Source organism: Lissotriton vulgaris, chromosome 4_1, assembly GCF_964263255.1.
Source record: "Lissotriton vulgaris chromosome 4_1, aLisVul1.2, whole genome shotgun sequence".
NCBI classification, from domain to species: domain Eukaryota; kingdom Metazoa; phylum Chordata; class Amphibia; order Caudata; family Salamandridae; genus Lissotriton; species Lissotriton vulgaris.
The window spans coordinates 1,039,601,061-1,039,626,030 of record NC_141691.1 but is presented as its reverse complement, the minus strand read 5'-3'; the positions used below and the strand labels follow the sequence as shown (position 1 = coordinate 1,039,626,030).

General features: G+C 44.5%; 1 protein-coding gene across 1 annotated transcript in view; it reads left to right on the top strand.

The window, feature by feature from the left end:
* Positions 1–24,970, top strand: part of ADCY2 (adenylate cyclase 2) — a 3,890,318-nt gene that overhangs the window by 3,610,077 nt on the left and 255,271 nt on the right. The window contains exon 19 of the mRNA XM_086965279.1: positions 12,887–12,971. Within this exon, the coding sequence (XP_086821405.1) occupies positions 12,887–12,971 (85 nt within the window). The remainder of the gene's footprint in view (positions 1–12,886; positions 12,972–24,970) is intronic.

Sequence of the window (24,970 nt, the reverse complement as noted above, 5' to 3'; positions counted from 1 at the left end):
GGAACAGAAACAGGGTGCACAAGCTCGAGATAGCTAAGTTTAAGATGGAGAGTCAGAGGGAATTAGAGATTAACAGTTTGTCCTTGGAGTGAGAGAAAATGAGAATGGAGCATGAGAGGATGTTGAGGGAGTTAGAGACCAAGGAAAATGGCTTAGAGATCAATCCCTCTGGTGGCAGTGCACCATTTGTGCCTTCAGAAGGCAGGGTATATATCCTCAAAGATGTCATCAAAGATTTCCATAAACATGAGGATATTGGGCAGTGGTTTGCAGCCAATGACATAGCAATGTTGGCCCACTGGGTCCCTGAGAAGGATTGGGGAGCTGGGTTGTGGGGCCACTTTGTGAGTGAGGGGAGGGAGGGATACTTTGTTAGACCTACCCAGTGAAAATAGGATGTCTTATGCCCACATGAAGGAAGCCTTGATGACAAGGTATGGTTTGACCCCTGAACTCTATAGACAGAGATTCAGGAATTGCAAGAAGCTGGAGGGAACCACTTGGGTAGAATATGTATTCTTCTTTTGCAGAGCTATGGATGGTTAGGTGAAGGGTAGCAAAGTAGATACTTTTGAAGCGCTCTATGATTTGCTTGCACGGGAGCACTTGTCTGCTAATTGTTTTCCAGATTTACGCCCGCACCTAATTGATAGCAAGTTGACTAACCCTAGGGAGCTTGCTGAGGAGGAGGACCGCTGGGTCAGTGCCAGGGTCCACAAGGGTCATGTGGGAGACAACGCCAAAGGTGGGCAGGGTCCTCAGCAGAAGAGTGGGGGGGACAAGGGTAAAGAGAGGGAGTTCCATAAATGGCCTCAAAGTAATTCCTAAGGGAACCAAGGGAAGAGTTCTCATCCTCCCCCTGAGAAGAAGCAAGAGGCCCGACAGGTAAACCTGTTCAGAGGGGCCCCTACAAGTGCTTTACGTGTTCTCAAGTGGGTCACCACTGGTATGATGCACAGTGTCCCTAGAAGGATTCAAACGCACCATCACGTGCACCACCCCGTCAGATGGCGAATGTAGCCCTGGGTGGGAGGAGATGCGTGCCCAAGGTGGGTGGGATCCCGCAGAAATTTCCCTAGTCTGTTTAGGAGACTTTGAGATGGTCGCTAAAGCTCAGGTGTCTGATAACACTAAAAAATACAGGCAGTCGGTGACCATCAATGGCCATTGAGTGGAGGCTCTTAGAGACATCCGAGCCAGTGTGACAGCTGTCAGATGTCACTTGGTGTCTGGAGCGCAAGTGTTCCCCAATTCATTCTTCCCATTTGTTGCCCCTGAGAGCCACTGCAAGGTGGCTCAGGTTTCCTTTGAGTGGGGGGGGTCTAAGGTACTCTCCAAGCATGGCTGGCCTCACAGCTAGTAAAGAAAGCTATGCCTGTTGATTGTCTGTTGGGCAATGATTTAGAAAGCTCCCCTTGAGATAAGGTGGAGACGAAGACTCATTTAGAGATTTTGGGTCTGACTGAGTGGGCGTGTGTAACCACTCGGTCTATTGCAGGCAGTAAGGATGTGCAAGAGATCCTGGAGCCTGAAAGTATGGCCCAGGTACCTGCCCTAAAGAGAAGAGGTAGGGTGCGTGGGAAACCAGCCCCCATTGATCCCACAGTCCAGGAGCAGGCAGAACTTGAGGGGGATGCCCTGGAACCTACAGGGGAGCTAGTTGCTGAACTGGGGGACCTGCCTGAGCTGACCCATTGGCAGCAAGAAGGAGGCCCCTCCAGGGAAATATTTTGTGCAGAGGGTTTGCGGCAATAGGCCACAAACCAGGCAGCAGGTGATCAGTCTGGATCACATTGGATCTACTGGAATAACGACCTCCAGTATAGTGAGCCTAAGTGTGCTGAGCCTCGATCAGCCCGTGTGTTGGTGGTACTGTAGTGCTTCAGAGCCTTCCTACTGGGTTTGGCTCATGATGTGCCTTTAGCTGGACATCTGGGGCAGGAAAAGACCTTTGAAAGGCTTGTCACCCACTTTTATTGGCTCAGATGCGGACAAGGTCAGACACTCTATGTAGGAGATGTCAAATGTGCCAGGCAAGTGGGAAAAGTGGAAGGAAGCAAAAGGCTCCCCTCCAACCTTTCCCTGTAGTCAGTACCCCCTTTGAACGGATGGGCTTTGACATAGTGGGGCCACTGGACCCCAAGACAGCCATGGGCAACAGGTTTATCCTGGTCTTGGTGGACCATGCTACCCGGTGGTGGAGCGCAAGAGTGATATTACCTATTTGGTGAACTTGCGGTCTCCAAGGAACCCTTTGCGGGTTCTGCATGTTAACCAACTGAAGCTCCACTTAGAAAGGTCCAAAGTGGGCCTGCTCCTAGTGACAGATGATGGAATGGAGGAGGAGATGGAGCCTCTTCCTGAACTCCTGTATGCAACAGAGCAAGATGTGTCAGTGAATGGTGTCAGCCTCTCTGCCACACTGACCTTGAACAGCAGCAAGATTGTTGCCAACTGTTGGGGCAATTCTCTGATTTGTTTTACCTGGTTCCTGGTGTCACTGAGTGGTGCGTCTATGATGTGGACACTGGGGACAGTCCTTCTGTGAAGCACAAGGCTTACAGAGTGACTGACAGGGTCTGAGCTTACATCAAGGAGGAGGACTCCAAGATGTTTGCCTTAGGGGTGATTGAATCCTCCAACAGTACTTGGGTCAGCCAAGTGGTCTTGGTCCCAAAGGCTGCTGCGCCTGGTGCCATACCCGAACTCTGGTTCTGTGTGGCCTACCGAGGACTCAATTACGTCACTGGGACTGCCGCGCACCCTATCCCCAGAGCTGATGAGCTCATTGATCGGTTAGGGGCTGCACAGTACCTCACCACGTTTGATTTGAAGTCAGGGTACTGGCAGATCGCCTTGACTGATGGGGCCAAAGAGAGGTAAGCATTCTCCACACCAGATGGGCAGTACTAATTCCAGGTTATGCCCTTTGGGATAAAGAATGCCTCTGACACCTTTCAGATGTTGGTCAACCAGGTGTTGGCTGGACTGGGTGATTTCTGTGCCGCCTACCTGGATGACATTGCAGGCCTCAGGATCAAGGCAAGTAAGTGCCAGATAGGGCAGGGTTCTGTGGTGTACTTGGGGCACCAGGTGGGGAGCTGCCAGGTAGCGCCCCTACAACCCAAGATTGATACCATCCTGGCATGGGAACCCCCAAAAACTCAGAAGCAGGTGAGAGCCTATTTAGGACTCACAGGGTACTACAGGAGGTTTGTCAAGGGGTATGGAAACATTGTTGTACCTTTGACTGAGCTAACTTCCCGGAAGAAATTCAAGGAAGTGAACTGGAATGACACCTGTCAGAAGGCTTTTGACACCCTGAAGACTGTCATGTGCACAGCACCCGTGCTTCAGGCACCCAACTTCTCAAATGAATTTGTTATCTAAACAGATGCTTCAGAGCATGGTGTGGGGCTGTTCTTTCACAGATTAATGGGATGGGCCTAGACCAATCTGTAGCCTTCATCAATAGGAGGTTACTTCCACGGGAACAGAGGTGGAGTACAATTGAGCGTGAGGTATTTGCTGTGGTCTGGGCACTGAAGAAGTTGAGACCATACCTGTTTGGGACTGACTTCTGGGCTCAGACAGACCCCAGGTCCCTCAGATGGTTGATGCAGATGAGGGGTGAGAACCCAAAGTTGTTGAGGTGGGCCATTTCTCGACAGGTGATGGACTTTACGGTGGAACACATTCCTGGTACAGAACACAACAATGCTGATGGTCTGTCCAGATTTTTCTGCCTTAGTAAAGAGAACTCCCAAGGGGAAGGGCAGTTCTCCCCACATTTCAGCTGGAGGGGACATGTGTTAGACCTGGTATCATTGGCGTGAGTCTCCCTTCCATTTTTAACTGATTGCCTCCTCAGTTTTTGATATGTTTAGCTGGTTTAGTTGGCTTGGGCAGTGTGCCACTGCTATTCAGTGCCACAGTGCAAATGTTCCTTATGTTAAATTGATGTATTGATTAGTGACTCCCAGATTTGGTTATTTGATTTACTTGTCAGACCCTAGTACAGTGCACCATGTGTGCCCAGGGCCTGTAAATCAAATGCTGCTGGTGGACTTGCAGCACTGGTTGTGCCACCCACAGAACCAGCTTGTAAAGTGTGTCTCAGGCCTGTGTGCAGTCTAGTTCTGCCATGTCGACTTGGCAAGTGCACCCACTTGCCAGTCCCTAAATCTTCCCTTTTCTTCATATCAGACACCGCTAAGGTAGGCCCAAGGGCAGGGTGCATTGTAAGTATAAGGTGGGACATGCCCTGGTGTGTGTGGCACGTCCTAATAGTGAATTACAGCATTTTCGTTTTTCACTATTGCAAGGCTACCTGTTCCCCATAGGCCAGAATGGGCAGGCTGATTATGACATTTTATATTCCTAACTGACCCAGGGAACATGGTAGAAATTCTAATTTAGTATGCCTGAATTCAGAATGATAAACTACATATTTTAACATTCTGTTTTTGAAAAAAATACTTTTAGAAAGTAGGTATTTTCTTTCCTAACCATCCAGCCTGCCCCTGCTAGCTTGTGGATTGTGTGTCTGGTTTTGTGAGTGTCAGGGGTTGGGGGATTCCAGGAGACAGGGTGTAGGAAGGTGGCTACCTGACTATGGTTACCCCAGATTTTTTGCCTTGTGTTTAGCTGGTTTTCGACTTAGTTGGCCTGGTTCCCTGCTAATCAGGGCCCCAGGCTATCTGCTCTCTCTGTAAAATGGATTCCATGTACCCTAGGTGCATAACTAGATTGGCTTGGGTCACCTTATCAGCCCCTGTACAGAGCACTATATGTGCCCAGGGTATAGGTGCATCCAAGGCCTACCAGGGGCTGCGCTACACAATGTGGTATAGCAACACAATGGAGACTATACAAATCAAGATATCCTGACCCAGCCGGGAAAGGAGTTTATTTTCAAAGCACAATGTCAAGTATACATTACAATAATCACACGACACAAGCCTGTGCCGTACTGACAAAGAAAGGAAAAATAGATATAGGGTGAAAAAGAGGGTGTTTCTCAGGCAAGGAAAAAGAGAGCAAAGACAGGGCACTGCGTAAAGTTCAGAGGTTGCTAGCAGTGTCGCCTGGAGTGGAATTTACACAAATATTTAAACAATGATATGAGTGTCAACCCACTCTTGGGTGTCGACGTTTCGATCCCTATAGCTCTAATAAATGCATGGGATCATCATCAGGACTTACATAATAACAAAACATGCCTGAATAAGACAAGCCCAGCGGTAGCGCATCCACGTGGTAATAAGTGGAGTTCAACGATTTAATTGGTATGCCGATTTGCACGTTTCTCTGTGCATGGATCAGGTGGCCGTACTTTAAATTAAGTACCAGCGCCGGACACAGAGGTTGGAGGGCATGTATGGCTCTCTCCTTGGGCGTCAGTGTTCCGAATAGGTATCCGGCACTGACCGAGCACCCCTGGGAGAGGCGCCGTCTCATCCTGACTAACGCCCGATCCCTTCCAGTGTGAAGCCCAGGGCGAGGCAAGCCCCATTCCGGACTACAGCGCAAACTATTCGGAACACTGACGCCCAAGGAGAGAGCCATACATGCCCTCCAACCTCTGTGTCCGGCGCTGGTACTTAATTTAAAGTACGGCCACCTGATCCATGCACAGAGAAACGTGCAAATCGGCATACCAATTAAATCGTTGAACTCCACTTATTACCACGTGGATGCGCTACCGCTGGGCTTGTCTTATTCAGGCATGTTTTGTTATTATGTAAGTCCTGATGATGATCCCATGCATTTATTAGAGCTATAGGGATCGAAACGTCGACACCCAAGAGTGGGTTGACACTCATATCATTGTTTAAATATTTGTGTAAATTCCACTCCAGGCGACACTGCTAGCAACCTCTGAACTTTACGCAGTGCCCTGTCTTTGCTCTCTTTTTCCTTGCCTGAGAAACACCCTCTTTTTCACCCTATATCTATTTTTCCTTTCTTTGTCAGTACGGCACAGGCTTGTGTCGTGTGATTATTGTAATGTATACTTGACATTGTGCTTTGAAAATAAACTCCTTTCCCGGCTGGGTCAGGATATCTTGATTTGTATAGTCTCCATTGTGTTGCTATACCACATTGTGTATATGTTAAATAAGCTAAGTTCCACTGTTTCCTATAACGAAGTTATACCCATGGTTCTTAGCTATCCGTTGGGTTCCCCTTGTCCTTATAAAACTACCAGGGGCTGCAGCATATTTTTTGCCACCCCTGGCTGGCTATCTAAAATTGACACAACTGGCTGATCACTCAGCTGGGGCAAGGTGGTGTAAACACCCTTTGCTTAGATATAGTATGCCTATATCTAAACCTAACTGGACACATATATACCTATCAGTCACTCCTATGGCAGGCCTTAACAATCCTGGAGGCAGAGTGCTTGGTTTTATGTGAGATGGTGCTCTAGCATGAGCTGAGCCTGTCTGCAGCTGTCGGGACCAATTCCCTAAGCTGTTCCGGGATAAGGCCATACCATATACTATTAAGTGCATTATAATCCTCACAGTTATATGTTAACTTTGGTTTGGCTTTATCAAAACATGTTGTGTAAGGTGTCATATGATTTGGAATACTACCCCCTCGCCAGTCCTGGTGACGGGGGTAGCATTCCACCCCTCTAGAGGGAGACGACATGTTACTTTGCTAAAACGCGGTTGATTTTAAAAGAGCAGATGCTCGACATTAATAACACCACGCAGTGATTTGTAGTCTAACTACAGAAGTCTGTCACTACAGGGACCCTGCACTCTTAGCATTCCACTCCTACCCCACCAATAAGCACGAATTGCACAAGTAGCCTCCTCTCTGTGTTTAGAGACTTGAAACCTGTTTTCCCCTGCCCTCCTTCCTTCTCACTGTTAATGTATCTACAATTAGGTGCATACCTTTTACTAGTAATTCTAGTCTGTGTGCTTTAAGAAAAGTATTATGCCTACTCACCGCATTTAACATACCATAATATAGTGTATTGGTTTGTGTTTCCACATTATAGGTGACTGTATAAGAAATTCCATAATAGCTATAGGAACCTACACAAGTTGTGTAAGTACCTTCTGTGTATGTATTTTTGTCTTTTTGTCCTGACGAAAGCTCTACAGACCCGGCTGGGCTCATAGAGCTGAAACATGTTGACGCATCCATATATATATAGATATATGATAATCTAGTTGCCCGATTACATATATATCGAATTTTTTAACAAGAGTGCCAACCTTTTCATTAAAAATTCTTTTTTGGTGACACACTGTTTTTTATATTTTTCCCTTTCCTATTATTTCTGGACACTTCTACCTGGACCAGAGGTAGCCTCGGGTGAGGCAGGCATACCGCACGTTATTTGACTACCCTATGAATATGCCATGACGCCTGACGGGGCGGATAAAAGATACACCACATCGACTAAATCAGGCTGTCTGTGAGGGTTTTCAAAGACTAACCGAAGGTTTAGTAGACACCAGTGTCCATTCCCTTTTGATTAATTCAGTATCTAACTAGGGGAACTGAATGGACCTTGAATCCTCTTCCCTCCTTTTTGATAGAAGATTTTAAAAGAGCCTCAGATCCACAAAATGGATGCTTCTGCCAGAGACACGAGTCTGACCTCCTGCAGCTGACCGAAACTCAGCCAAGGAGGCCTGGACAAAGGGTTTCCTGTCACATGGAGGTGTCACACCACCCCAGACAGGAGATAGTGGATTGTAGCAGGGAGGGTTGAAAGAAACCAGACACTGCCTGGGGCGCACAAGGCTGCCCCTTGCATAATCCGGCCAAACCGGTTCTGGGGCACACCAGCCCCTGTCCCAGCGTGGCCTGGATCAAAGGGAAAGGGGTGTATCCACCCCCTTCCTGGGTCCCACCCATAGGAGGGGACCTAGCAGGTAATCCAGCCCCCTAGATTGGTAGAAGAATGGGAGCAGTGCCAACGCACTCAGATTATCCTGATGAAACAATTGAAACGAAACTCTGGACCCTTCGACATACTACTCAACGTAGAAGACTGAAGAATCTTCCTTGTGGTCAAGGAGTGACCACCCTGTGCAAACAGGCCCCATCCAGCACCTCGACGCCTGCTTTGTTGCAGTTCCCGCCGGAACTCGGGCGACAGAGATCAACGAGATCAAGCTTGCCTGCCTTCTTACAGCCCAATCCACAGTCCCTGCAGAGACCCGTGGAGGCGACCGGAAGCGTGGGGCACGCCATCTTGAAAAGACCACGAGACGCTGACTGTGCAGCCCACGAGTGACCGTCGAAGCTGTACACCGGGGTTTGAGAAGCCCCAACCCTGAGCCACTCTTGCACCGAAGCTCACCCCTCTACACTCGACGAGTGCTGCGTGGGGCCCTTCTGCTTTCCTTGGCTCGACGCGTTGGCCCGGTCACTTGCCAGCTGGCTTGTGGCCCCTGTGCCGGCGAAAACCTAAAACTGACTTGTGATTCTGGTTGCTCCAGACTTGCACCCGCTCCTCTGAAAATGAGCACCCGCTCTGACCCTCCTGGTCCGAGTGAGAAGCAATCTTCCAGTCCTGCGTGGATTGCTCTTGCCAAGTGTTGTTTGTTCCGATCTTGAAGCCGACAGCGCCAACGGTGAGAGCCTGTGTGGGACAGCTCGTGACCCGCTCCTGGACGTCGCAGATGCCCCAGAGCCCACGTGGCAGCGGAGAGAAGCTCCTCGACAACCACCTGATTGCGCCCGACATTGCCTGGTTCCGTCCTGGTTCCACCCTGGTCACTGCTGAGTGACCCAGACTCTGTCCCCTCTGCTTTCAGGTACTTTTCTACTCTGATCTACCCTTGGATCACACCGGACACTTCTCCTTCACATCGCCTGCAGCATCTTCAGCTTCAAGCACCAAGAACCTGCGTGACGAAACCCCACGCCACTTCGACCCTATGCACCCGCTTCCTGTGGGTGAGGTAACTCAGCAACGCCGGTGTTCCCACACTGGTACACACCTCTAGGGCCTGTGTCTAAATTTTTGTCCTTTTAGGTTCAGCGGAAGTATCCCTAAACGATATTTGTGTAACTGTTACGCACCATTGACTTTGCATTGTTGCATGCGTGTGCTTTAAGCGCTGCACCCGAATCCCGCGGGCTTTTCATGACTTCAGCATTGCTTGTCCCGACTGCTCCCAGTGATTCCCTAGGCCCTAGGCCTAACCACTGTTCGATTGGTATCTCTTATACCACTTTCTTAATATATGGTTGGAGTGGCCACCCGCCCTCATCCATAATTGTGCAATTTTCATATGTTCTACTGTGCTTTTGATTTAACGCTTGTGCCCCTTAGCTCATAAAGAGTACTGGGGATTATTCTAGTAATAAAAACATATATTTTTAAATATATACTTGTGTGGTGTCCTTTCATTTGATATTACAGGATTGTGATTGGTAAAACAGCTCGCTTAACAAGACCTCTTGAGTTTAGCCTTTAAGGCTGCTTAGTCTATGCTACCATTAAGATAGCTTGTCTATAAGGTTGACTTACAACCAGACACCATAAGGGATTGTTTGGACTGATACAAGGTGGTTCCAGAATTGGAAACATCATATATCAGGCCAACTTCTCACACAGGGTGAGTCAGCCCAAGGCTGAATAATAGACCTATCTGCATGTAGAGGGGTGGGAGGAGTAGCACCTGGGTCTAAATAGGGATGTGCCTACCTTCCACAATGCTGGCTCCACCTCCTGTGGTGTGTCTGATGACCCTGCCAAAGGAAAGCAGGAGTCATGTAAACAAAGTGCTCCAGGACTGCTCAGAACTGGTTTGGATTGGGTACAAGACCCTCTGCCTTCAGAGGACAAAGGATTTGCTAGTATAAATATGGGGACCCAGACCCCAAGATTTTAGATCACTTCTGGAAGAACAAGATGAACCTCTGCCAAGGAGAAGAACCAAGGAAGCTGTAGGAGTTGTACCGCCCTCCCTGCCATAGTGCTGTGCTGCTGTGTTGGCCTACAGTGGTGTCTTCAGTGCCAAGGAGAGGAGAAGGAACTTCTAAAGGACTTTCATCATCTTGCAGAATATTACTCCAAGGGCTTGATTTGAACTTGCCTCATGACCGCAGTCTCAGGGATACCAGCCTGCACCGCTTCTGTTTGCCTGCATCTGGAACTTGCTGTTCTAGATGCTACAGAAGGAATTCTGCAACACCAACGCCGGCGAGCGATGCCGTCATCTGCATCGAAGCCTTTAGCTCTGCTCCGACTTGCAACGTAGGCCCGCCGCCGGCCGCCGTGCCACATCGACACCAGCGTACGACATCGTAAGCCTGACATAGCCGTGAGTGCTGCTCTGACTTGCGACGCCGGCCCGATGCCTACTGCTGTGCTGCATCGACTCCGAAGCTGACATAATCGCGGAGCTGTTGTCGACGTGGGTGGTTAAGAATTCATTGGCATTGTGACATCGTACGGAGCCATGGTATCGGCGCCTTTGTGACATCACCTCCTCTTTGGTCAGGAACCCACGCCTTCCCCGCCTGCAGGACACCAATGCATTATCTACCCCGAAGCAAGGAACCAACGACGCTGCACCTCCCCGATGCCATGAGCTGTCTTTGTTTTCATGTTCCCCAGGTACTGTTCTCTGTGGGTGTGTTTTGACTCCGGACCGACGCTGTGCACCTCACGGTCGGCGCCGTACTTTGGGATTTCTTTGACCTTCACGCTGTGATAGCTCCAGTTGGGGTTATCTGTTGCTAGAGACTGCTTTTAAGTGAATAACCTATTTTTGAACTATTTCTACCATCTTGAGGAATTATTATTGAGTACAATATTGTGGATTTTTGTTGTTTATGCTCTTGTGATAAATCTATATAAAGAATACTTATTTTTATAAAACCTGTGTGGTGTCCATCTGTAGTGTTTTCACTGTATTACTATATGTGTTCACAAATGCTTAACACAGTGCCTCTGAGCCTGTCTGCTCGTGCCAAACTACCAAGGGGGTGAGCAGGGGTTATCCAGAAGTGTAATCCCCTTTCCCTGACTTAGAAGCAATCCTTATTTGGTCAAAGGTATATATCGATGTCATTCAGAACAATGCTGTCACTATGTTTCTGGCACTGATTTTGTACTTCTGAAGCCAGGGGTCGCAAATGCAGTGCCTGGGGTTACCAGGGGGAATGCAGGGGCCACAGGTGCAACCCTTGGCGATCCCTAAGTGACATCCGAGCACATAGCATAGAAGGAAAAGATACTGTAAATAAAATCCATCTTCGTGAAAGTCAGAATCACAGCTACAATATCACCAGGGCAGTATCCTGAGACCTCCAAGTTAATGATGCCATTTAATTTTTAATGCACATGGAATCTGATGACGTGGAAAGAGGTGAAAGAAAAGAAAAAAATACATCAGAGACACCTGTGCAGTCTTTAAGCTTCACTGGCCTCCGCTGGCTTGTCACACAGACTATGGTTGCTATGTGTCATTACGACCTCCGTCAAAGGCTAATAAAGGGTCCGCGTGGATCAGCAGCAAAATAGGGCAACTTTTGTGTCACAGATAAAATGTGAAGGGGTAGCACTCTCAAACGTGAGATGTGTCCTCCGGGTTCCAAAAAGTCCTTACAAGAAGGTTTCTTAAATGATTAGTTGAAAGGTAAGTATGACACTTTGAACGTGAAAGATATTCAAATATTTATTCCATTATTTATTCCAATTCTCGTTGCATTCACAAGAATGTATTTCATCATCAAAATTCCATTAGTGCACTCAAATCATCTCAATGCATTTCGGCATTCAACTCATGCCTTCATCTGGGGATATGTTCGTAAACGTGCAGAGATAGATTCCCAAACGCCGACAAACTTTCTGTGACCGGGTTCTTGTGAATGCAACGAGAATTGGAATAAATAATGGAATAAATATTTGAATATCTTTCACGTTCAAAGTGTCATACTTACCTTTCAACTAATCATTTAAGAAACCTTCTTGTAAGGACTTTTTGGAACCCGGAGGACACATCTCAAGTTTGAGAGTGCTACCCCTTGATATTTTTCACGCCTCCAGACAGAAGGCGATACTCTGGAGTTCCTCACAGACTATTTAAAATTACTAAACAGCTGTGCGCCCAGTTTAAAACCCTTTGTTTCACAGATAAAATGTGACCACACCCAGTCGATTCCACTGAGAAAAACAAGCCAAGTGAATGTGCAATCTGGTAGGATCCGGTCAACTCCAAAAATATCCAGCCACTGGTAAGCAAAATAACATATCTCCATAGAAAGAAAGCGCCACCGAGGCATACTGAAGAGGCTGTTAAAGGACTCTTGCCCAACAAAGGCCTAATCGGATAAGCTCAAGGAATACTCCGAGGAAAATGCTGGGGTAATCAGATACACGAATAAAGTCCAAACTATGGTCATATACACTAGCTAGCCAATTACTACTGCACATTTTAATAAAATCAAGAAACGAAAACTGCAGAAAATATACTTAACTGTTCCAGTGAATGGCAATCCCAGCAAGGGCATTGAACAAGATAAATTACATTGACTATTGTTGAATTCTGTGTGGTAAATTCTGTGCGAGTATGTTTGTAGGTATTGTTGGATTTTTATTTTAGTTTCCACCGGTGTTACTGAAAGACCGCAGTTCTGATGATGCTAATTGTAACAATATGTATTTTTCTACTGCTTTTATTGAGCTGTGGTGCTGTTGTACATAATAGGTGTTAATATTATGAAATTAAATATATCAAATGCATTCTCCCAGAAAGAATAAAAAACTAGATAGTTTTCAGCAGTGACAACAGCCCCAACCAAACATCTCCTTTTGTCAAAAGTCTCAGAAATTATGCAGGCGATTTATGCTCAAAGGCTACAAAACTGTAAACATCTTTTTTCTTTTCTTTTTCAGGCCTGGAGTTTTCAAGGACCTAAAAATGATGGGATCAGTATCACTTTTTATATTCTTCATCACACTGTTAGTCTTGGGAAGACAGGTAAATAAATTATTTTTTATCAACTGTTGGACAAAATGTTATATGCATAGACGCTTAAGCAACAGACAAACTGTAGATTGCATGAGTGTTAATGCCCAAACTAAACCAGCCTATGAATTATCCAACCATTTATTTCCATATTTCACAAATGTAGAAAGGCAATACAATTGTAATGTATTTAGAACATTCCTCTAAACACCCCCCCCACACACACACACACGGTACAGAAGATGAGGGAAAAACAAGTCAGCCATATGAAGGCAAAAGGTTATGCATCCACAGCAATGGAAGTGCTGATAATAAACACAAAAATGCCCATGAAGTCTGGGGTGTTAGGAAAGGTGAGGGGGCGCATCAAAGATGGGTGGCAAAATGCTGCCCTTTGTGTATTTGAAGAGTTCTCTATGTCTCTGGTTCTACTGTTTGGATTTGTGTGGTTTTGCTGTCTGCTGTCAAATAATGTATTGCATTTTACTCTATTTTATTTTAAATTGGTGTGAGCTTTTGTTTGAGTCTTGTTTTTTCACTGTATTGCTGTTTGTGTGCTGCATAAATACACATTAACATTAAGTTAAGCTTGAATGCATTTGTATCAAGCTACCTGAGGTTTAAGCACAGATTATTTTAGTGACTGTTTGTGGTTCACCCTGACAAGGATTGTGGCTGTTTCTTGAGAAGGGCTCACACTCCCCTCAACAAACAATCCAATTCCTCAAAGTCAGTCTTACATAGCATTTAATGAAATATTTGTTATAAGATGTCTTCTTTTTCTGACCACTCATATTCATTTACTGTCACTTTTAAATAAGCAGAGCTCTCGCCCATGCACATCAAAAATCATGCTTTATGTATGATTAGCTGAAAGCTTCAATATATTTCACTATGGCAATATATTTTGAATTGCAGAGAGTGTGCATAAACAAAATCCTTTATTTTACCTCCTTTTGTATGCCATATTTGTCATACCAGAGGGGAGATAATATTTTGTGGTCATTATTCATTTTATTAGATTTAATAGTTTAACATGATGCTATTTCCTGAGTCTTTTATTAGCAGAGGTGTGCATCCTGTCCGAGTAGGGATCACAATCCTATTCAGGGTAAGTCAAATACACACCATAATTTAACCTGTGTTCACCCTCTGGTAGCTTGGCACAGAGCAGGCAGGCTTAACATAAGAGGCAATGTGTAATGCATTCTTGCAGCACTTAAAACAGTAAACCAGTTAAAAAAACACAAAAATTATACCACACAATGGGTTAGAAGAATAGAGCTTATGTTATTGAACAAAAAGTGAGCAAATCAACAAAAAACCAATAAGACGAACCAGAGTTATGAATTGTTAACGTATATCAGCAAATATAAGGGCATATTTACAAGTCCCTATCGCCACCACAGAGTCACTTTTCTCAACATTGTGGTGGGGATAGGGGCTTCGCCTTATTCACAAGGCATTGTTAAGTCACTTAACGTGGCTTAAAGCTGCCTTGTGAATAGGTCACCCTTCCACACTATACTTAGCGTGAAAGTGGTGGGCAATGGGTGTTGTGGTGGGTGTTCCACCACAACAACCATTGATGTTGCCGCTGCCCATATCTACAAGGGTGGCTACATATGGGGCAGTGCCAACATTAAGACCACGGAAAACCTGGTCTTACCCTAACGCAGCGAGGAGAACGTTTAAATTTCTCCTTGTTTTTCCTGTTTTCATGTGTGTTGCGTTGTGCGGCACTCATAGAAACAGCAAAATGCCATTGATTGTTTAGGAGCAGGAAAGTGTCCCTTCCTGCACATAAAATATATATATTTTTTAATTATGTTTTGCAACTTCTATGTGTGCTGCATTAAGCAGCACACATTGCATCTTTTGGACTTATCAGTCTTCCGGACGGCCTTTTACTAGCGACATTCTGGAACAATACTCCGCAGTTGGAAGTGATACGATACATTATCCTGACAGTTTCTAAAGATCCACATTTACCTACGAGTGGTTCTTTCCAGCACTTACGTGACGTCCCTTGAAGCTTCTATTTCACGCTCGGATACTATCTTGTGTGGACTTACACGCTTCAGAAAATATCGCACTTTCTCGGTAAGATGTTGACTGGACTGTTCATTTGCCTTAATACACGGTGTACTTTGGATTGAATCTGAGAAGCCCTACGTACTGTATATTAGCCCTGACGAAGTTCCCGTGGCACAAGGAGGAACGAAACGCATTGGCTGTATGTCGTTGTTGTTCATAAAGAAACTCAATAAAAAGAAGAACCTTCAATGAAACTATACTCTCCTGATTTGATTGTGTAGTGCACCTTCCTTTCTGTTCTTACTCACACAAAGCAAGCTTAGGTGTGCCTTGCATATGTTGATGGGGTATCCTAGGCTTGAGTGGTAAGTGGAGTTGTCACTGACACCTGAATAGGCTGCACTGCTCTACACAATGCTGACTCCTCCTCCTTTAGTGAAACTGGACCAGGGAGGACAGAACTGGGTTTACTGAGCAAGAAAGACTTTCTGAACAAAGACTTCAAAGGGAAAAGGTGGTATAAGTATTAGACCTAAAACCCCAAAAAGTTTGGTCACTTCTGCAATCAAGAGTACCCTCTGCCAAGGGAGAAGATCTGTAGAGCTGTTAGGAGGAGTACTGCCCCTTTGCTTTGTGTTGCTTTACTGGGTCGGCCTGAAGTTGCTGCTTCTGCCAAGGAGAGGACAAAGACTGGATTTTACTGTGAAACCTGCTTGAAAAGAAACTCCAAGGGCTTGTGTGTGCTTGTCTCCTGTTCAGAATTCTTGGGGACACAAAGACTACTCTTACAACTTTCCTGAACTCCTTTTGGGTCCCTGGATATTGTTACTGCTACAGAAAGCTATGAAGAACTGAAGAAATCCAGAAAACAATGCTTCGCTCCTCTTGCGGCAACATTTTCTGACGCAGCACCGCGGTGATTCCTGATGCTCAGCCCCATGCTGAAGAAACTGACGCAGCACCTGCCCACCACCTGGGACACATCACTTCCCTATACAGTCCAGATTCAATTCATAACTTCTCCTGCGTGCTGCAGAACTGTCACATCTCCTCCCCTAGGACTCAGGAGTTACACATCGCTGTGTTTTCCAATGCTTCCCCCCGCTGCAGCTGTTTTTGCCTTGTGGATTTTGGCACATTTGGGGTACTTTGTGAAGAAATCATGCATCCATAGATTTCTATGGACAGAATTGCTTGAAACCTTTTACAAGTAATTTTTTTCATTGTGTATGTTGAGCTTTTGTTGTTTTGTCCTTGTTTGGTTTAGATAAAGATACTTTATTTTTCTAAACTGTTGTGGTGTCAATTTGTAGAGTTTTCACTGTGTTACTCTGTGTGTTATATACAAAGGCTTCACACATTGCCTCTGAGATATTCCTGTCTGTTCCTGCCAACCTACCAAGGAGGTGAGCAGGGCTTCTTTAGGTGTGTAAGGAAAAGTCCATAATTGGACATGGTGCATACCACTGCCATCTAGAGACGGCCATTTTTAACACACACCAACCTTGCATTGTCTTCAGAGGAACCACCATAATGCATAGCAGTGGTTCTTATGGAGGCTCAGAGATCACCATTGGGCCGGTTTAATATCTCTAAATGTGGCAGGCAGAGTCTGGTCATGGTGGAGGACATAATGTCCGCTGCTATCCTGACAAATAGCGGGCTACTGCCATAGTCAAAATCAAACTCTGAGTTTTTAATATTGAATTAAAAGCAGTGTCATCAAAAACCCAGTTGCTAGTTCAATTTGGGCTTCTTTGGTCCCAAAACGTTTCTGCTCATCGGGCTGACTCACCCAAGAAATAAAGTGTAAAACTGCACACAAAATACATCCTAAGTCCTAAAGGAAGGATTTGAGTGTTTGTAGGCAGAGATGTAACTTACAATTGTATGCATTCTTACAAATATATAGATTATTCCATAATCTGAAATTAAACAGATGTTGTTTCCAGAGAGCTGTCACAGAAGTAATCCAGGCAAATCAGGTGAACATCCACAAAGATGTTTCTTAGTGGGAATTCATAAACATTTGCAGTGCTTTTCCCAGACTTTCCTATCATTTGAAACTTACACCCAAATAATGCAAATATATGTGGTGCATAATGTGTGGTAAACCTTCAAAGATACCCGTTTCCAAAGAGGGTCTCAGGAAATCAAAGACGTTGTATGGTAAAAGTGTTAAACGTGAAGAATAAAAGTAAAAATAGTTTTTGTGAAATATTGTTATTTTCCAAACCCCATGCTTGAATATTGTTTTACTGAAATTCCAAAGATATGCAATTAATTAAAAAAGGTGTATTCCCAAATTGTGTAAATAGGAAGGCTACTTGCCCTCCAGGCGAAATGTTACAGTATTTGTTTTAGACCTTAGCCAGCCCATTCAATCAAGGAGTTCCAACACATTGATGCAGTCCCAGGGGATGTGAGTGGATGAAAATATACAAATATATATCACCATAACATACAGAATACAGAATTATTTATCAGAAGCCGTTCATAATGTTTTTTTTTTAAACTGAGCATTTTCATTTGGTATCAAGAAGACAAACAGACAGACTAATGGCTAGAGCAGTCGATCTTGAAGCTGGAGAACTGGGTTCGAGTCTCGGCAGGGACGCTCAACATCCTGTGATTCTGGGCTAATCCTGTACTCTCACCATCCCTAACAAGATGAATGTGTCCACCTGCAATGCAACTGGTACGCGTATAAAGTGCCCTGATACCTTTGGTCCATGTTTGCGCTATATAAAACTAAAATAAATGCCTGTCATGTCATTTGCAACTGTGAGCTAAAAATACCCACATAATTGATGTATTTCCAACATGCTTGCTTCACCTCACTCCACAAAGTAGGAGGAGAGGCTCAATCAGCTTGACCCTAAAAGGATGCTGAGCTTCTATATTGACAGAACAAAAGCCCACTGTGTGGGTAACCAGCTCTTTGTGATGTTATCTGGTGTGAATAAAGGAAAGGTAGTGCAGAAGAGAACCTTGTCTAGATGGACATACCTGTGCACCAAACTCTGCTCTGCACTGTCCTGGAAGCAAAATAAGCAAGGCTTGCAAGTCTATTCCACCACGGCCAAGGCCACCATGACAGCATTACAATAAGTACAGGTTTTAGATGAATACCAGGCTGCAACTTATGCATTGGTGCACATGTTCAAGAAGCTCTATTGCCTTTATAGTCAGGTCTAGTGGAAGGTCTCTTGGACAGCTTGGTACTGTACTGTCAGGAATCCTGGAGTTCATGCTATTCAAGGATCATATCTAGTTTTGGAGTCACATTTGTCAGGCTCCACGATCCAAGCCAGATATGGGCCATTTTTGGAGGCCGTGGCAGATAGCCCAGGGGTGGCCAGGAAGGCAAAGGAGAGTGGAGTCAGAGGATAACACAGATAACCACTTTCAGGACAAGCTGGAAAGAGCAGAAACATTTCAGAAGCACTGGAACATTCTGCAAAAAACAGAACATTCTGGAAGAAGCAAGAAAGTAGCACTCTGAAGATTTAAGCACCAGTAAAACCCTTACACTTCCTCTAACAACAGGGGTTCATGGGTTCTGTATCTCGCTCGCATAGTTAACATTGTTTGCATTCCCTGCATCAATTATATTTTACTCCTCTTCAGTTTCCTCGAGTGATTAGAGTCTCTCATGTTAACTCTACCTTCCACAGATTCTGAGTTTTGCTTGCCGCTGAATTTCATGCTCTAACTTCGAACGCTCCAAGTCATCTTGGCTCTTGGCATTTCTACTGTTGGAGATGGACATTCATATTCAGTTTCTGGACTGAGTCCTGTTCAATTTGAGGATGGTCATATCTTCTCTGGTTCCATAACCTGTACGCCATTCTACTAATACTCACAGAATGCTATATTATGTTGCCAATTGCCCTTCAATGGAACTTCACAAGAGTCTAGCTGACTTTGGCAATCTTAAGTGTCACAGTGCAGTAGCACCACAATCACAAGAATATGTGGCAAAATCCCCTTGAAATGTATCTAAAAAATTAAAAGGATAAAAAGTTAACTTAAGGCAAACTTAGATAACACCCTTAACACCATATGGCTCAGCCAACTTAGAAAGAGACAAATGTAATCTTCCATCACTGCATTCTTTCAATACCCTCTCCGAAAAGATTTCTTCATTATCATCAAAAGCAGACCATCAGGATCCCTATCAGACCTAGCACCTTCAACAATCTTTTAAGATATCTATTGCACAACCTGTGCAGGGGAGGTGGGTAGATTCTTACTCAACAAGTCTCTGGAGCTATGTTCACTCGCACCCAAGCGGAAAACCTCCTACACTCGACTGCTCAAAAAGAAAAATCTCAACCCATCTGACTATGCCATCTACTGACCTATATAAAACAGACCACTTTTAGGACTATTTTTGGAAAGAACAGTGTTTACCAAACTTTCAAATTATATGGAGGATAATGCCTTAATTTCATAACAACAGTCTGACTTTTGACTAGGCAGAAGCACAGAGCCATTTCCATTTGGGATGATCTAAAGCTCACAGCGTGGCCACCATATTCCTTCTGGAAATCTTAGCTGCATTTGATCTTCCACCATAAAGGTCTACTACAAAGACTCCTTCATCTCAGAGTACGTGAAAATGCTGTAAAATTGAATTCTTCTTATCTCATAGACAGACAAATGTGTAGTTTACCTGTCACATTTTACATTAGCAACTCACATTTAACACTGTGGCACTCCTCAAGGGCCCATCAAATCCACTCAATTATTCAACATCTACCTAAACTTCTTAACAAACCTCATAAAACCATTCAATCACCCTTGTTACAACTATACATATGACTCTCGATACCTTCTAAAAGTGGATGTCCTGGTAGATCTCTGCAACTCAAAACCTGATGACTGGCTTCACGCCATTAATTCATGGATGATAAATAACGATCTATAGCTCAACACCGCAAAGCCTGAGATCATGACCTGCATCCCGTGGCACAAATATGAGCCTACCATCAAATGATCCCCGAAACTCAAAACCCCTCCAACAAAATTAAGACAAGTCAGAAACCTAGGGGGTAGACATAAATTGAGACCTATTTTTATGCCACATGTTAACAACTTCACAAAGAGGACCTTCTACATAATGAAAATGCTGTGCTGAATCTACCCATACCTCAAATACCAACAGAAATTGCAAGCCATCCTCATGCTATTACTCTCCATCATCATAGCAAAATAAAATTCTTCTAAAATGTTGCCGCAGGACTTCTTCCCCAAGAGATCGATTGGCTCCAGTCTTGTAGTCACTGGCTCCCTATGGCTAGACGGATAACGTCACAAGCACCCTCCATTGTACACAAAGCCTCCCAAGGAAAAGGACAACTTTACCTACAAGTTACATTTAAGCAATACAAATTAAACAGGACACTGCACTCCAGGTTTGCACCACTTCCTATCATGCCGCCTTGCCGAAAGAAATCGAGAGTAGGCACCTCTTTTGCAGGACAAGCCTCCAAACCCTGGAATTCCCAACCAGACAACATTTCAAGCATCCAGAACACTTGAAAATATAGCTATTTCCAAGACACATTATCCCATATCCCGGGAATAGAATCCAGAAAGACAAATGCACCTTCAAGTTTAGTCTTCAACTTACAATCCACAGATCGGAAACATCCCAAACAGAAAACTACTCTCTATATGCAGATAAGCTAAGGGCTGACCTGTGGTTGCCTGGGTATCACATAGTTATTTCAATTCATGTATACATTTCTGTCTCACACTAACACTAGTGCCATTACACCCTTGTGGTTGTCAGCCAACTGTAACATACCCCTCTTACATGCACATTAGATATAGCTGCCGTGCTACTCCATTACCAGTATACTGTATAAACCAATAAACCAGCCTTTATCAAATTAACAGTCATGGAATAACTAAGAGAGCTGTCAAAAACTTCTGGCCAATAAGAGGACTTTGATCTAGTCCCGTACAGCAGGTCAAATATGACAGTGCACATTTACCACTTCTTTACTTTTAACAATGACTCTCAGACATGGAATGATAGTAACAAAGCCCATTCCAGCAGATCTCCGCTTTTTTCTCTCGCCAAACATGCCATTTCAAGACCAACATTATAAACTACATTTCAGTTTGGAAATCTCAGTGCAGTAACCAGCTAAGTAGACTATGATCGTCAGAGATACCATAAGGGATCCGCATATCTACTCAGAACTGCCCCGTAGCTGAAAAGCATAAACTCTGCATCTCTCTCTTGCACTTTATCGTCTACCATGCTGCTAAGCGCTAACCCCCATAGTATGATAACCACTTCAATGGTCATCATACACAACATGGAAATACTTTCAGCACAGGATCACAAAACAAAGACAACAACTTCCAAAAATCCAATTGGTAGAGCCGAAGTTATACATTTTTAAAGAATAAACTGCAATATAGCACCTAAAAGCATGAAGCACCAACTACATCTATCTGGTCGTGCAAGACCGGGTCAGAGTCAAAAGTTCAGGCGAGCAACAATGGAGCGCAGGCTGGATACAGCGCCAGAACAGTGCTGCTGAAGTGTAGCTTCTCAATTTTGTGCTGAGTCTCGTTTGTGTTGGAGAGGGCTGCCGGTAGCTAGGAGAACATCACAGGTGGTTGTTGGTGTGGGGCAAAGAGCAGGCCAGGCATTGCTGACGGGTGGGCTAGAGCTCTGCAGTGGCGGTCTTCCATGGGTGATCAATGCTTGCTGTGGAAAGAGATGGGATGGGGGCGGCTTGTGCTGAATTTCAGTGCAAGTGGCACAGTTCCAGTATGAACGGCCCGTTCACTCTCGTAAAGATCCCCAAAAGCTTGATTTAAAGAGCTTTTGTGTTACACCAAGGGTCCAGGACCAGAGAGGCACCACTTGGGGGTCAGGAACTCCCTGAAGACGAGTCCAGGAACTGTTGGGGTGCCTTTTATGTCACTGAGACCAGCAGACTAGTCCCTTTAGGCCCTCTGTGGTCCTGAGTTCAAGATAAAGTTGCAGGTCCAGTTCCTGTTCCCTAGCCAAGTGGACAACAGGTCAGAAAAATAGGGCACCATTTCCTTTAGAGCAGCAGTTGAGCAGAGTTGCAGTACTTTTAGCAGCACAGCAGTCCTTCTTCCTGGCAGAGTATGAAGAGGTACAGAAATGTACTGAAGCCTGAGGCCCTTCTTTTATACATTGGTTCCCTGGTTCTGGAAGGTGGGAGAAGCTTTCACATGGTGCTGTGAAGTGCATGGAATATCCTTCCTCCCCTGCCCTGGCTCTAAGCTGGCGTCAGTGACAATTTCGGGCTGTTAGGCCCTTTGTGTAGAGACAGAGCACAGGCTATTCATGTGTAAATGGGGCTGTGCTCATTTTCGTTCCCCCCTCTAGCCAGCAGATAGCCCACTCAGGCACACTTAATCAATCTATTGTGTAAATGTCTGAGAGGAATTCACAAAATCTAGCTTTCAGTTATACTTAATCATGTGACACAGGCCAGGCTATAAGCACAGAAGTGCTAAGGGTAGAAAAAGTCAAATTTTCTAAAAGTATATCAATCTTTATAAAGAGTCACTCAGGACTAACTCAAATCCAGAGAATGTACCCAAAGTTAAGCAGGCTCTGTAATCCACTTAATCACATTCAGGGCAAACTTAATTCCATACAAAGACAGTAATGAATCCTGAATATAGAATAATTAATAATGATAAATAATTGTTCTGGACAATTTCCGTCATACATGTATTGCATTCACACATATATAAACAAAGGTAGACATTGAGGAGACCCCTCAAAGATATTGTGGTTGAAACATTGACAAAAAACCCCAATTGGTTGACACCTGCATAGAATAGAGAAGGCTTGCTAATTTGATTGAAGCTTCCTTAGATCTTTGAGAACTTAAAATGTGTATATGACCATTGGGGAATGTACAGTGTCTTTGTTGTCCATTTAAACACTAGGGGTCAATTCCGATTCGGGAAACAAATCCGTACGACGAATGGTATTCGTAGCCGTTTCCGTACGAATCACACAAAACCACCCGAATCACGTAGTACGATCCATTGGAAAAGAATACGTGCGGAAGTGTGCAAACCATACGAAAAGCAAGGGAAAATCCGTACGATATAGGACCCTCACAGTGACCTGTACGAATCGTAAACATGGTGTACGACCCAAACAAGTACGATCCGGACCGGGGAACGAGAACGCGATTCGTACGGAAAACGTCGTATTAGCAATTCGTACGGAGAACCACACATTCACATATGCACCGTACCCCTGCAATCATGACGGTACGCACCGCACCCCTATGCGCTGTACCTCTACGTACCGTACCCCGATGCACCGTACACCTACGCACCGTACACCCATGCACCATACCCCGATGCACCATACGCCGATGCACTGTACCCCTATGCACCATACCCCTACGCACCGTACCCCTACGCACCTTACCCCAACGCACCGTTCCCCTACGTACCATACCCCTGCAATCATGGGGTGCACTCACGTACCCAGAGGGGTCCATTTCGCACACGCTTCAAGTCGAAATCTGCTTTTACAGATGTTTTAAACTCCCGTAGAAAAAGAGTCGTACGGAGTGTTGTTGTAGCGAATCGTACTTGCTGGTTAATGAAAAGCTGCTTCAATCCGTACGGACATCGCGTACTGCGTGTTCCGAATGCAATTTGTACGTATTTTTTAGTCGCATGGTCATTCGTATGATTCGTACGGAGATTTGCTTTGGGTTCGGATCGCACTTCATCGTACGTATGGGGATGTTGAAGGTGCAAGATTTGTACGGGAAAAATGCTCCATACGGCGATTCGTAGGGGATTTTACTGAATCGGAATCGACCTCTATGTGTGCGCTGCATCGTCTACACTACTGATTCACTTTTTCACACCATGTCTATGTAGAAATAAGTTTGCACCAAATTTGATTAAGGAGATTGCAGAGCCTTCATACCTTTGAATGAATTATCTGAATCTGAAAATGTCCCAAACAACATTTTGTACAGATTGATAAACATATTTACCCATATCCCATGGGTGTATTGGGTTGCTCTTGTTATAGATATAACACTTTCTAAAAGTGGCATTTTTTAAATTATGTTCAAAAACACAGCTTCACTACTAAATATGGCATTACACCCCAATTCCAAAGACACAAATCATGAACTGGCTATATCTTCCCTTTTGATAATTGCACTTATACAATTTAATAAGGTAACTCTAGTGTTATCCTATAGGAGAGATGGACCTTGCAGCAGTGAAAAATTATTGTAATAGTTTTTCACTACTAGGACATGTAAAACATAAAAGTACATGTCTAACTTTTTAAATATCTATTAAAGAAAGAGGGTCCCCTTTTAACCCAAAAGGAATAGGATACTGTACAGTGAAAAAAGATTAAATCCCTTTGGGTAGATTAATTGCAGTCTAGTCATCATACAATCAGCGCACCACATAAATGAGGTATTGCACTCTTACAGTCTCTGTGCAAAGTTCTGTGTCTGAGCAGAATCCCTGCAACACTACTGAGCCTCATGCTACAGACATCGCTGTATGACGGATGTGTAAATTGTAAAGACATATTGTATTTGTCTGTTTTCTTTACTCTCTATATCATATGTGTTGTGTAAATATTTTTAAATTAACTGTGTTTCATTGACTATGAGACATAATGTATATTGATTGTGAGGTCACTTTTACTGATTAGAAAACTTTTTTATGATTAATAAATTAATGTGTAATTTTTGAATTTTTGTCTTTAGCGTTATTCCCAGCTTCATATGGTTCAATCTTCGGTTTGGTATAAAAGTGAGTTGGAAGAGTGCAATACCTGGTTTATGTGGTAGACTGATTGATTGATGACTAGACTAATTAATTCTACCCAAAGGGATTTAATCTTTTTAAAAATTTAATTACACTGCACCCTTGCCTTGGGGCTGTCAGGGCCTACATTAGGAGTG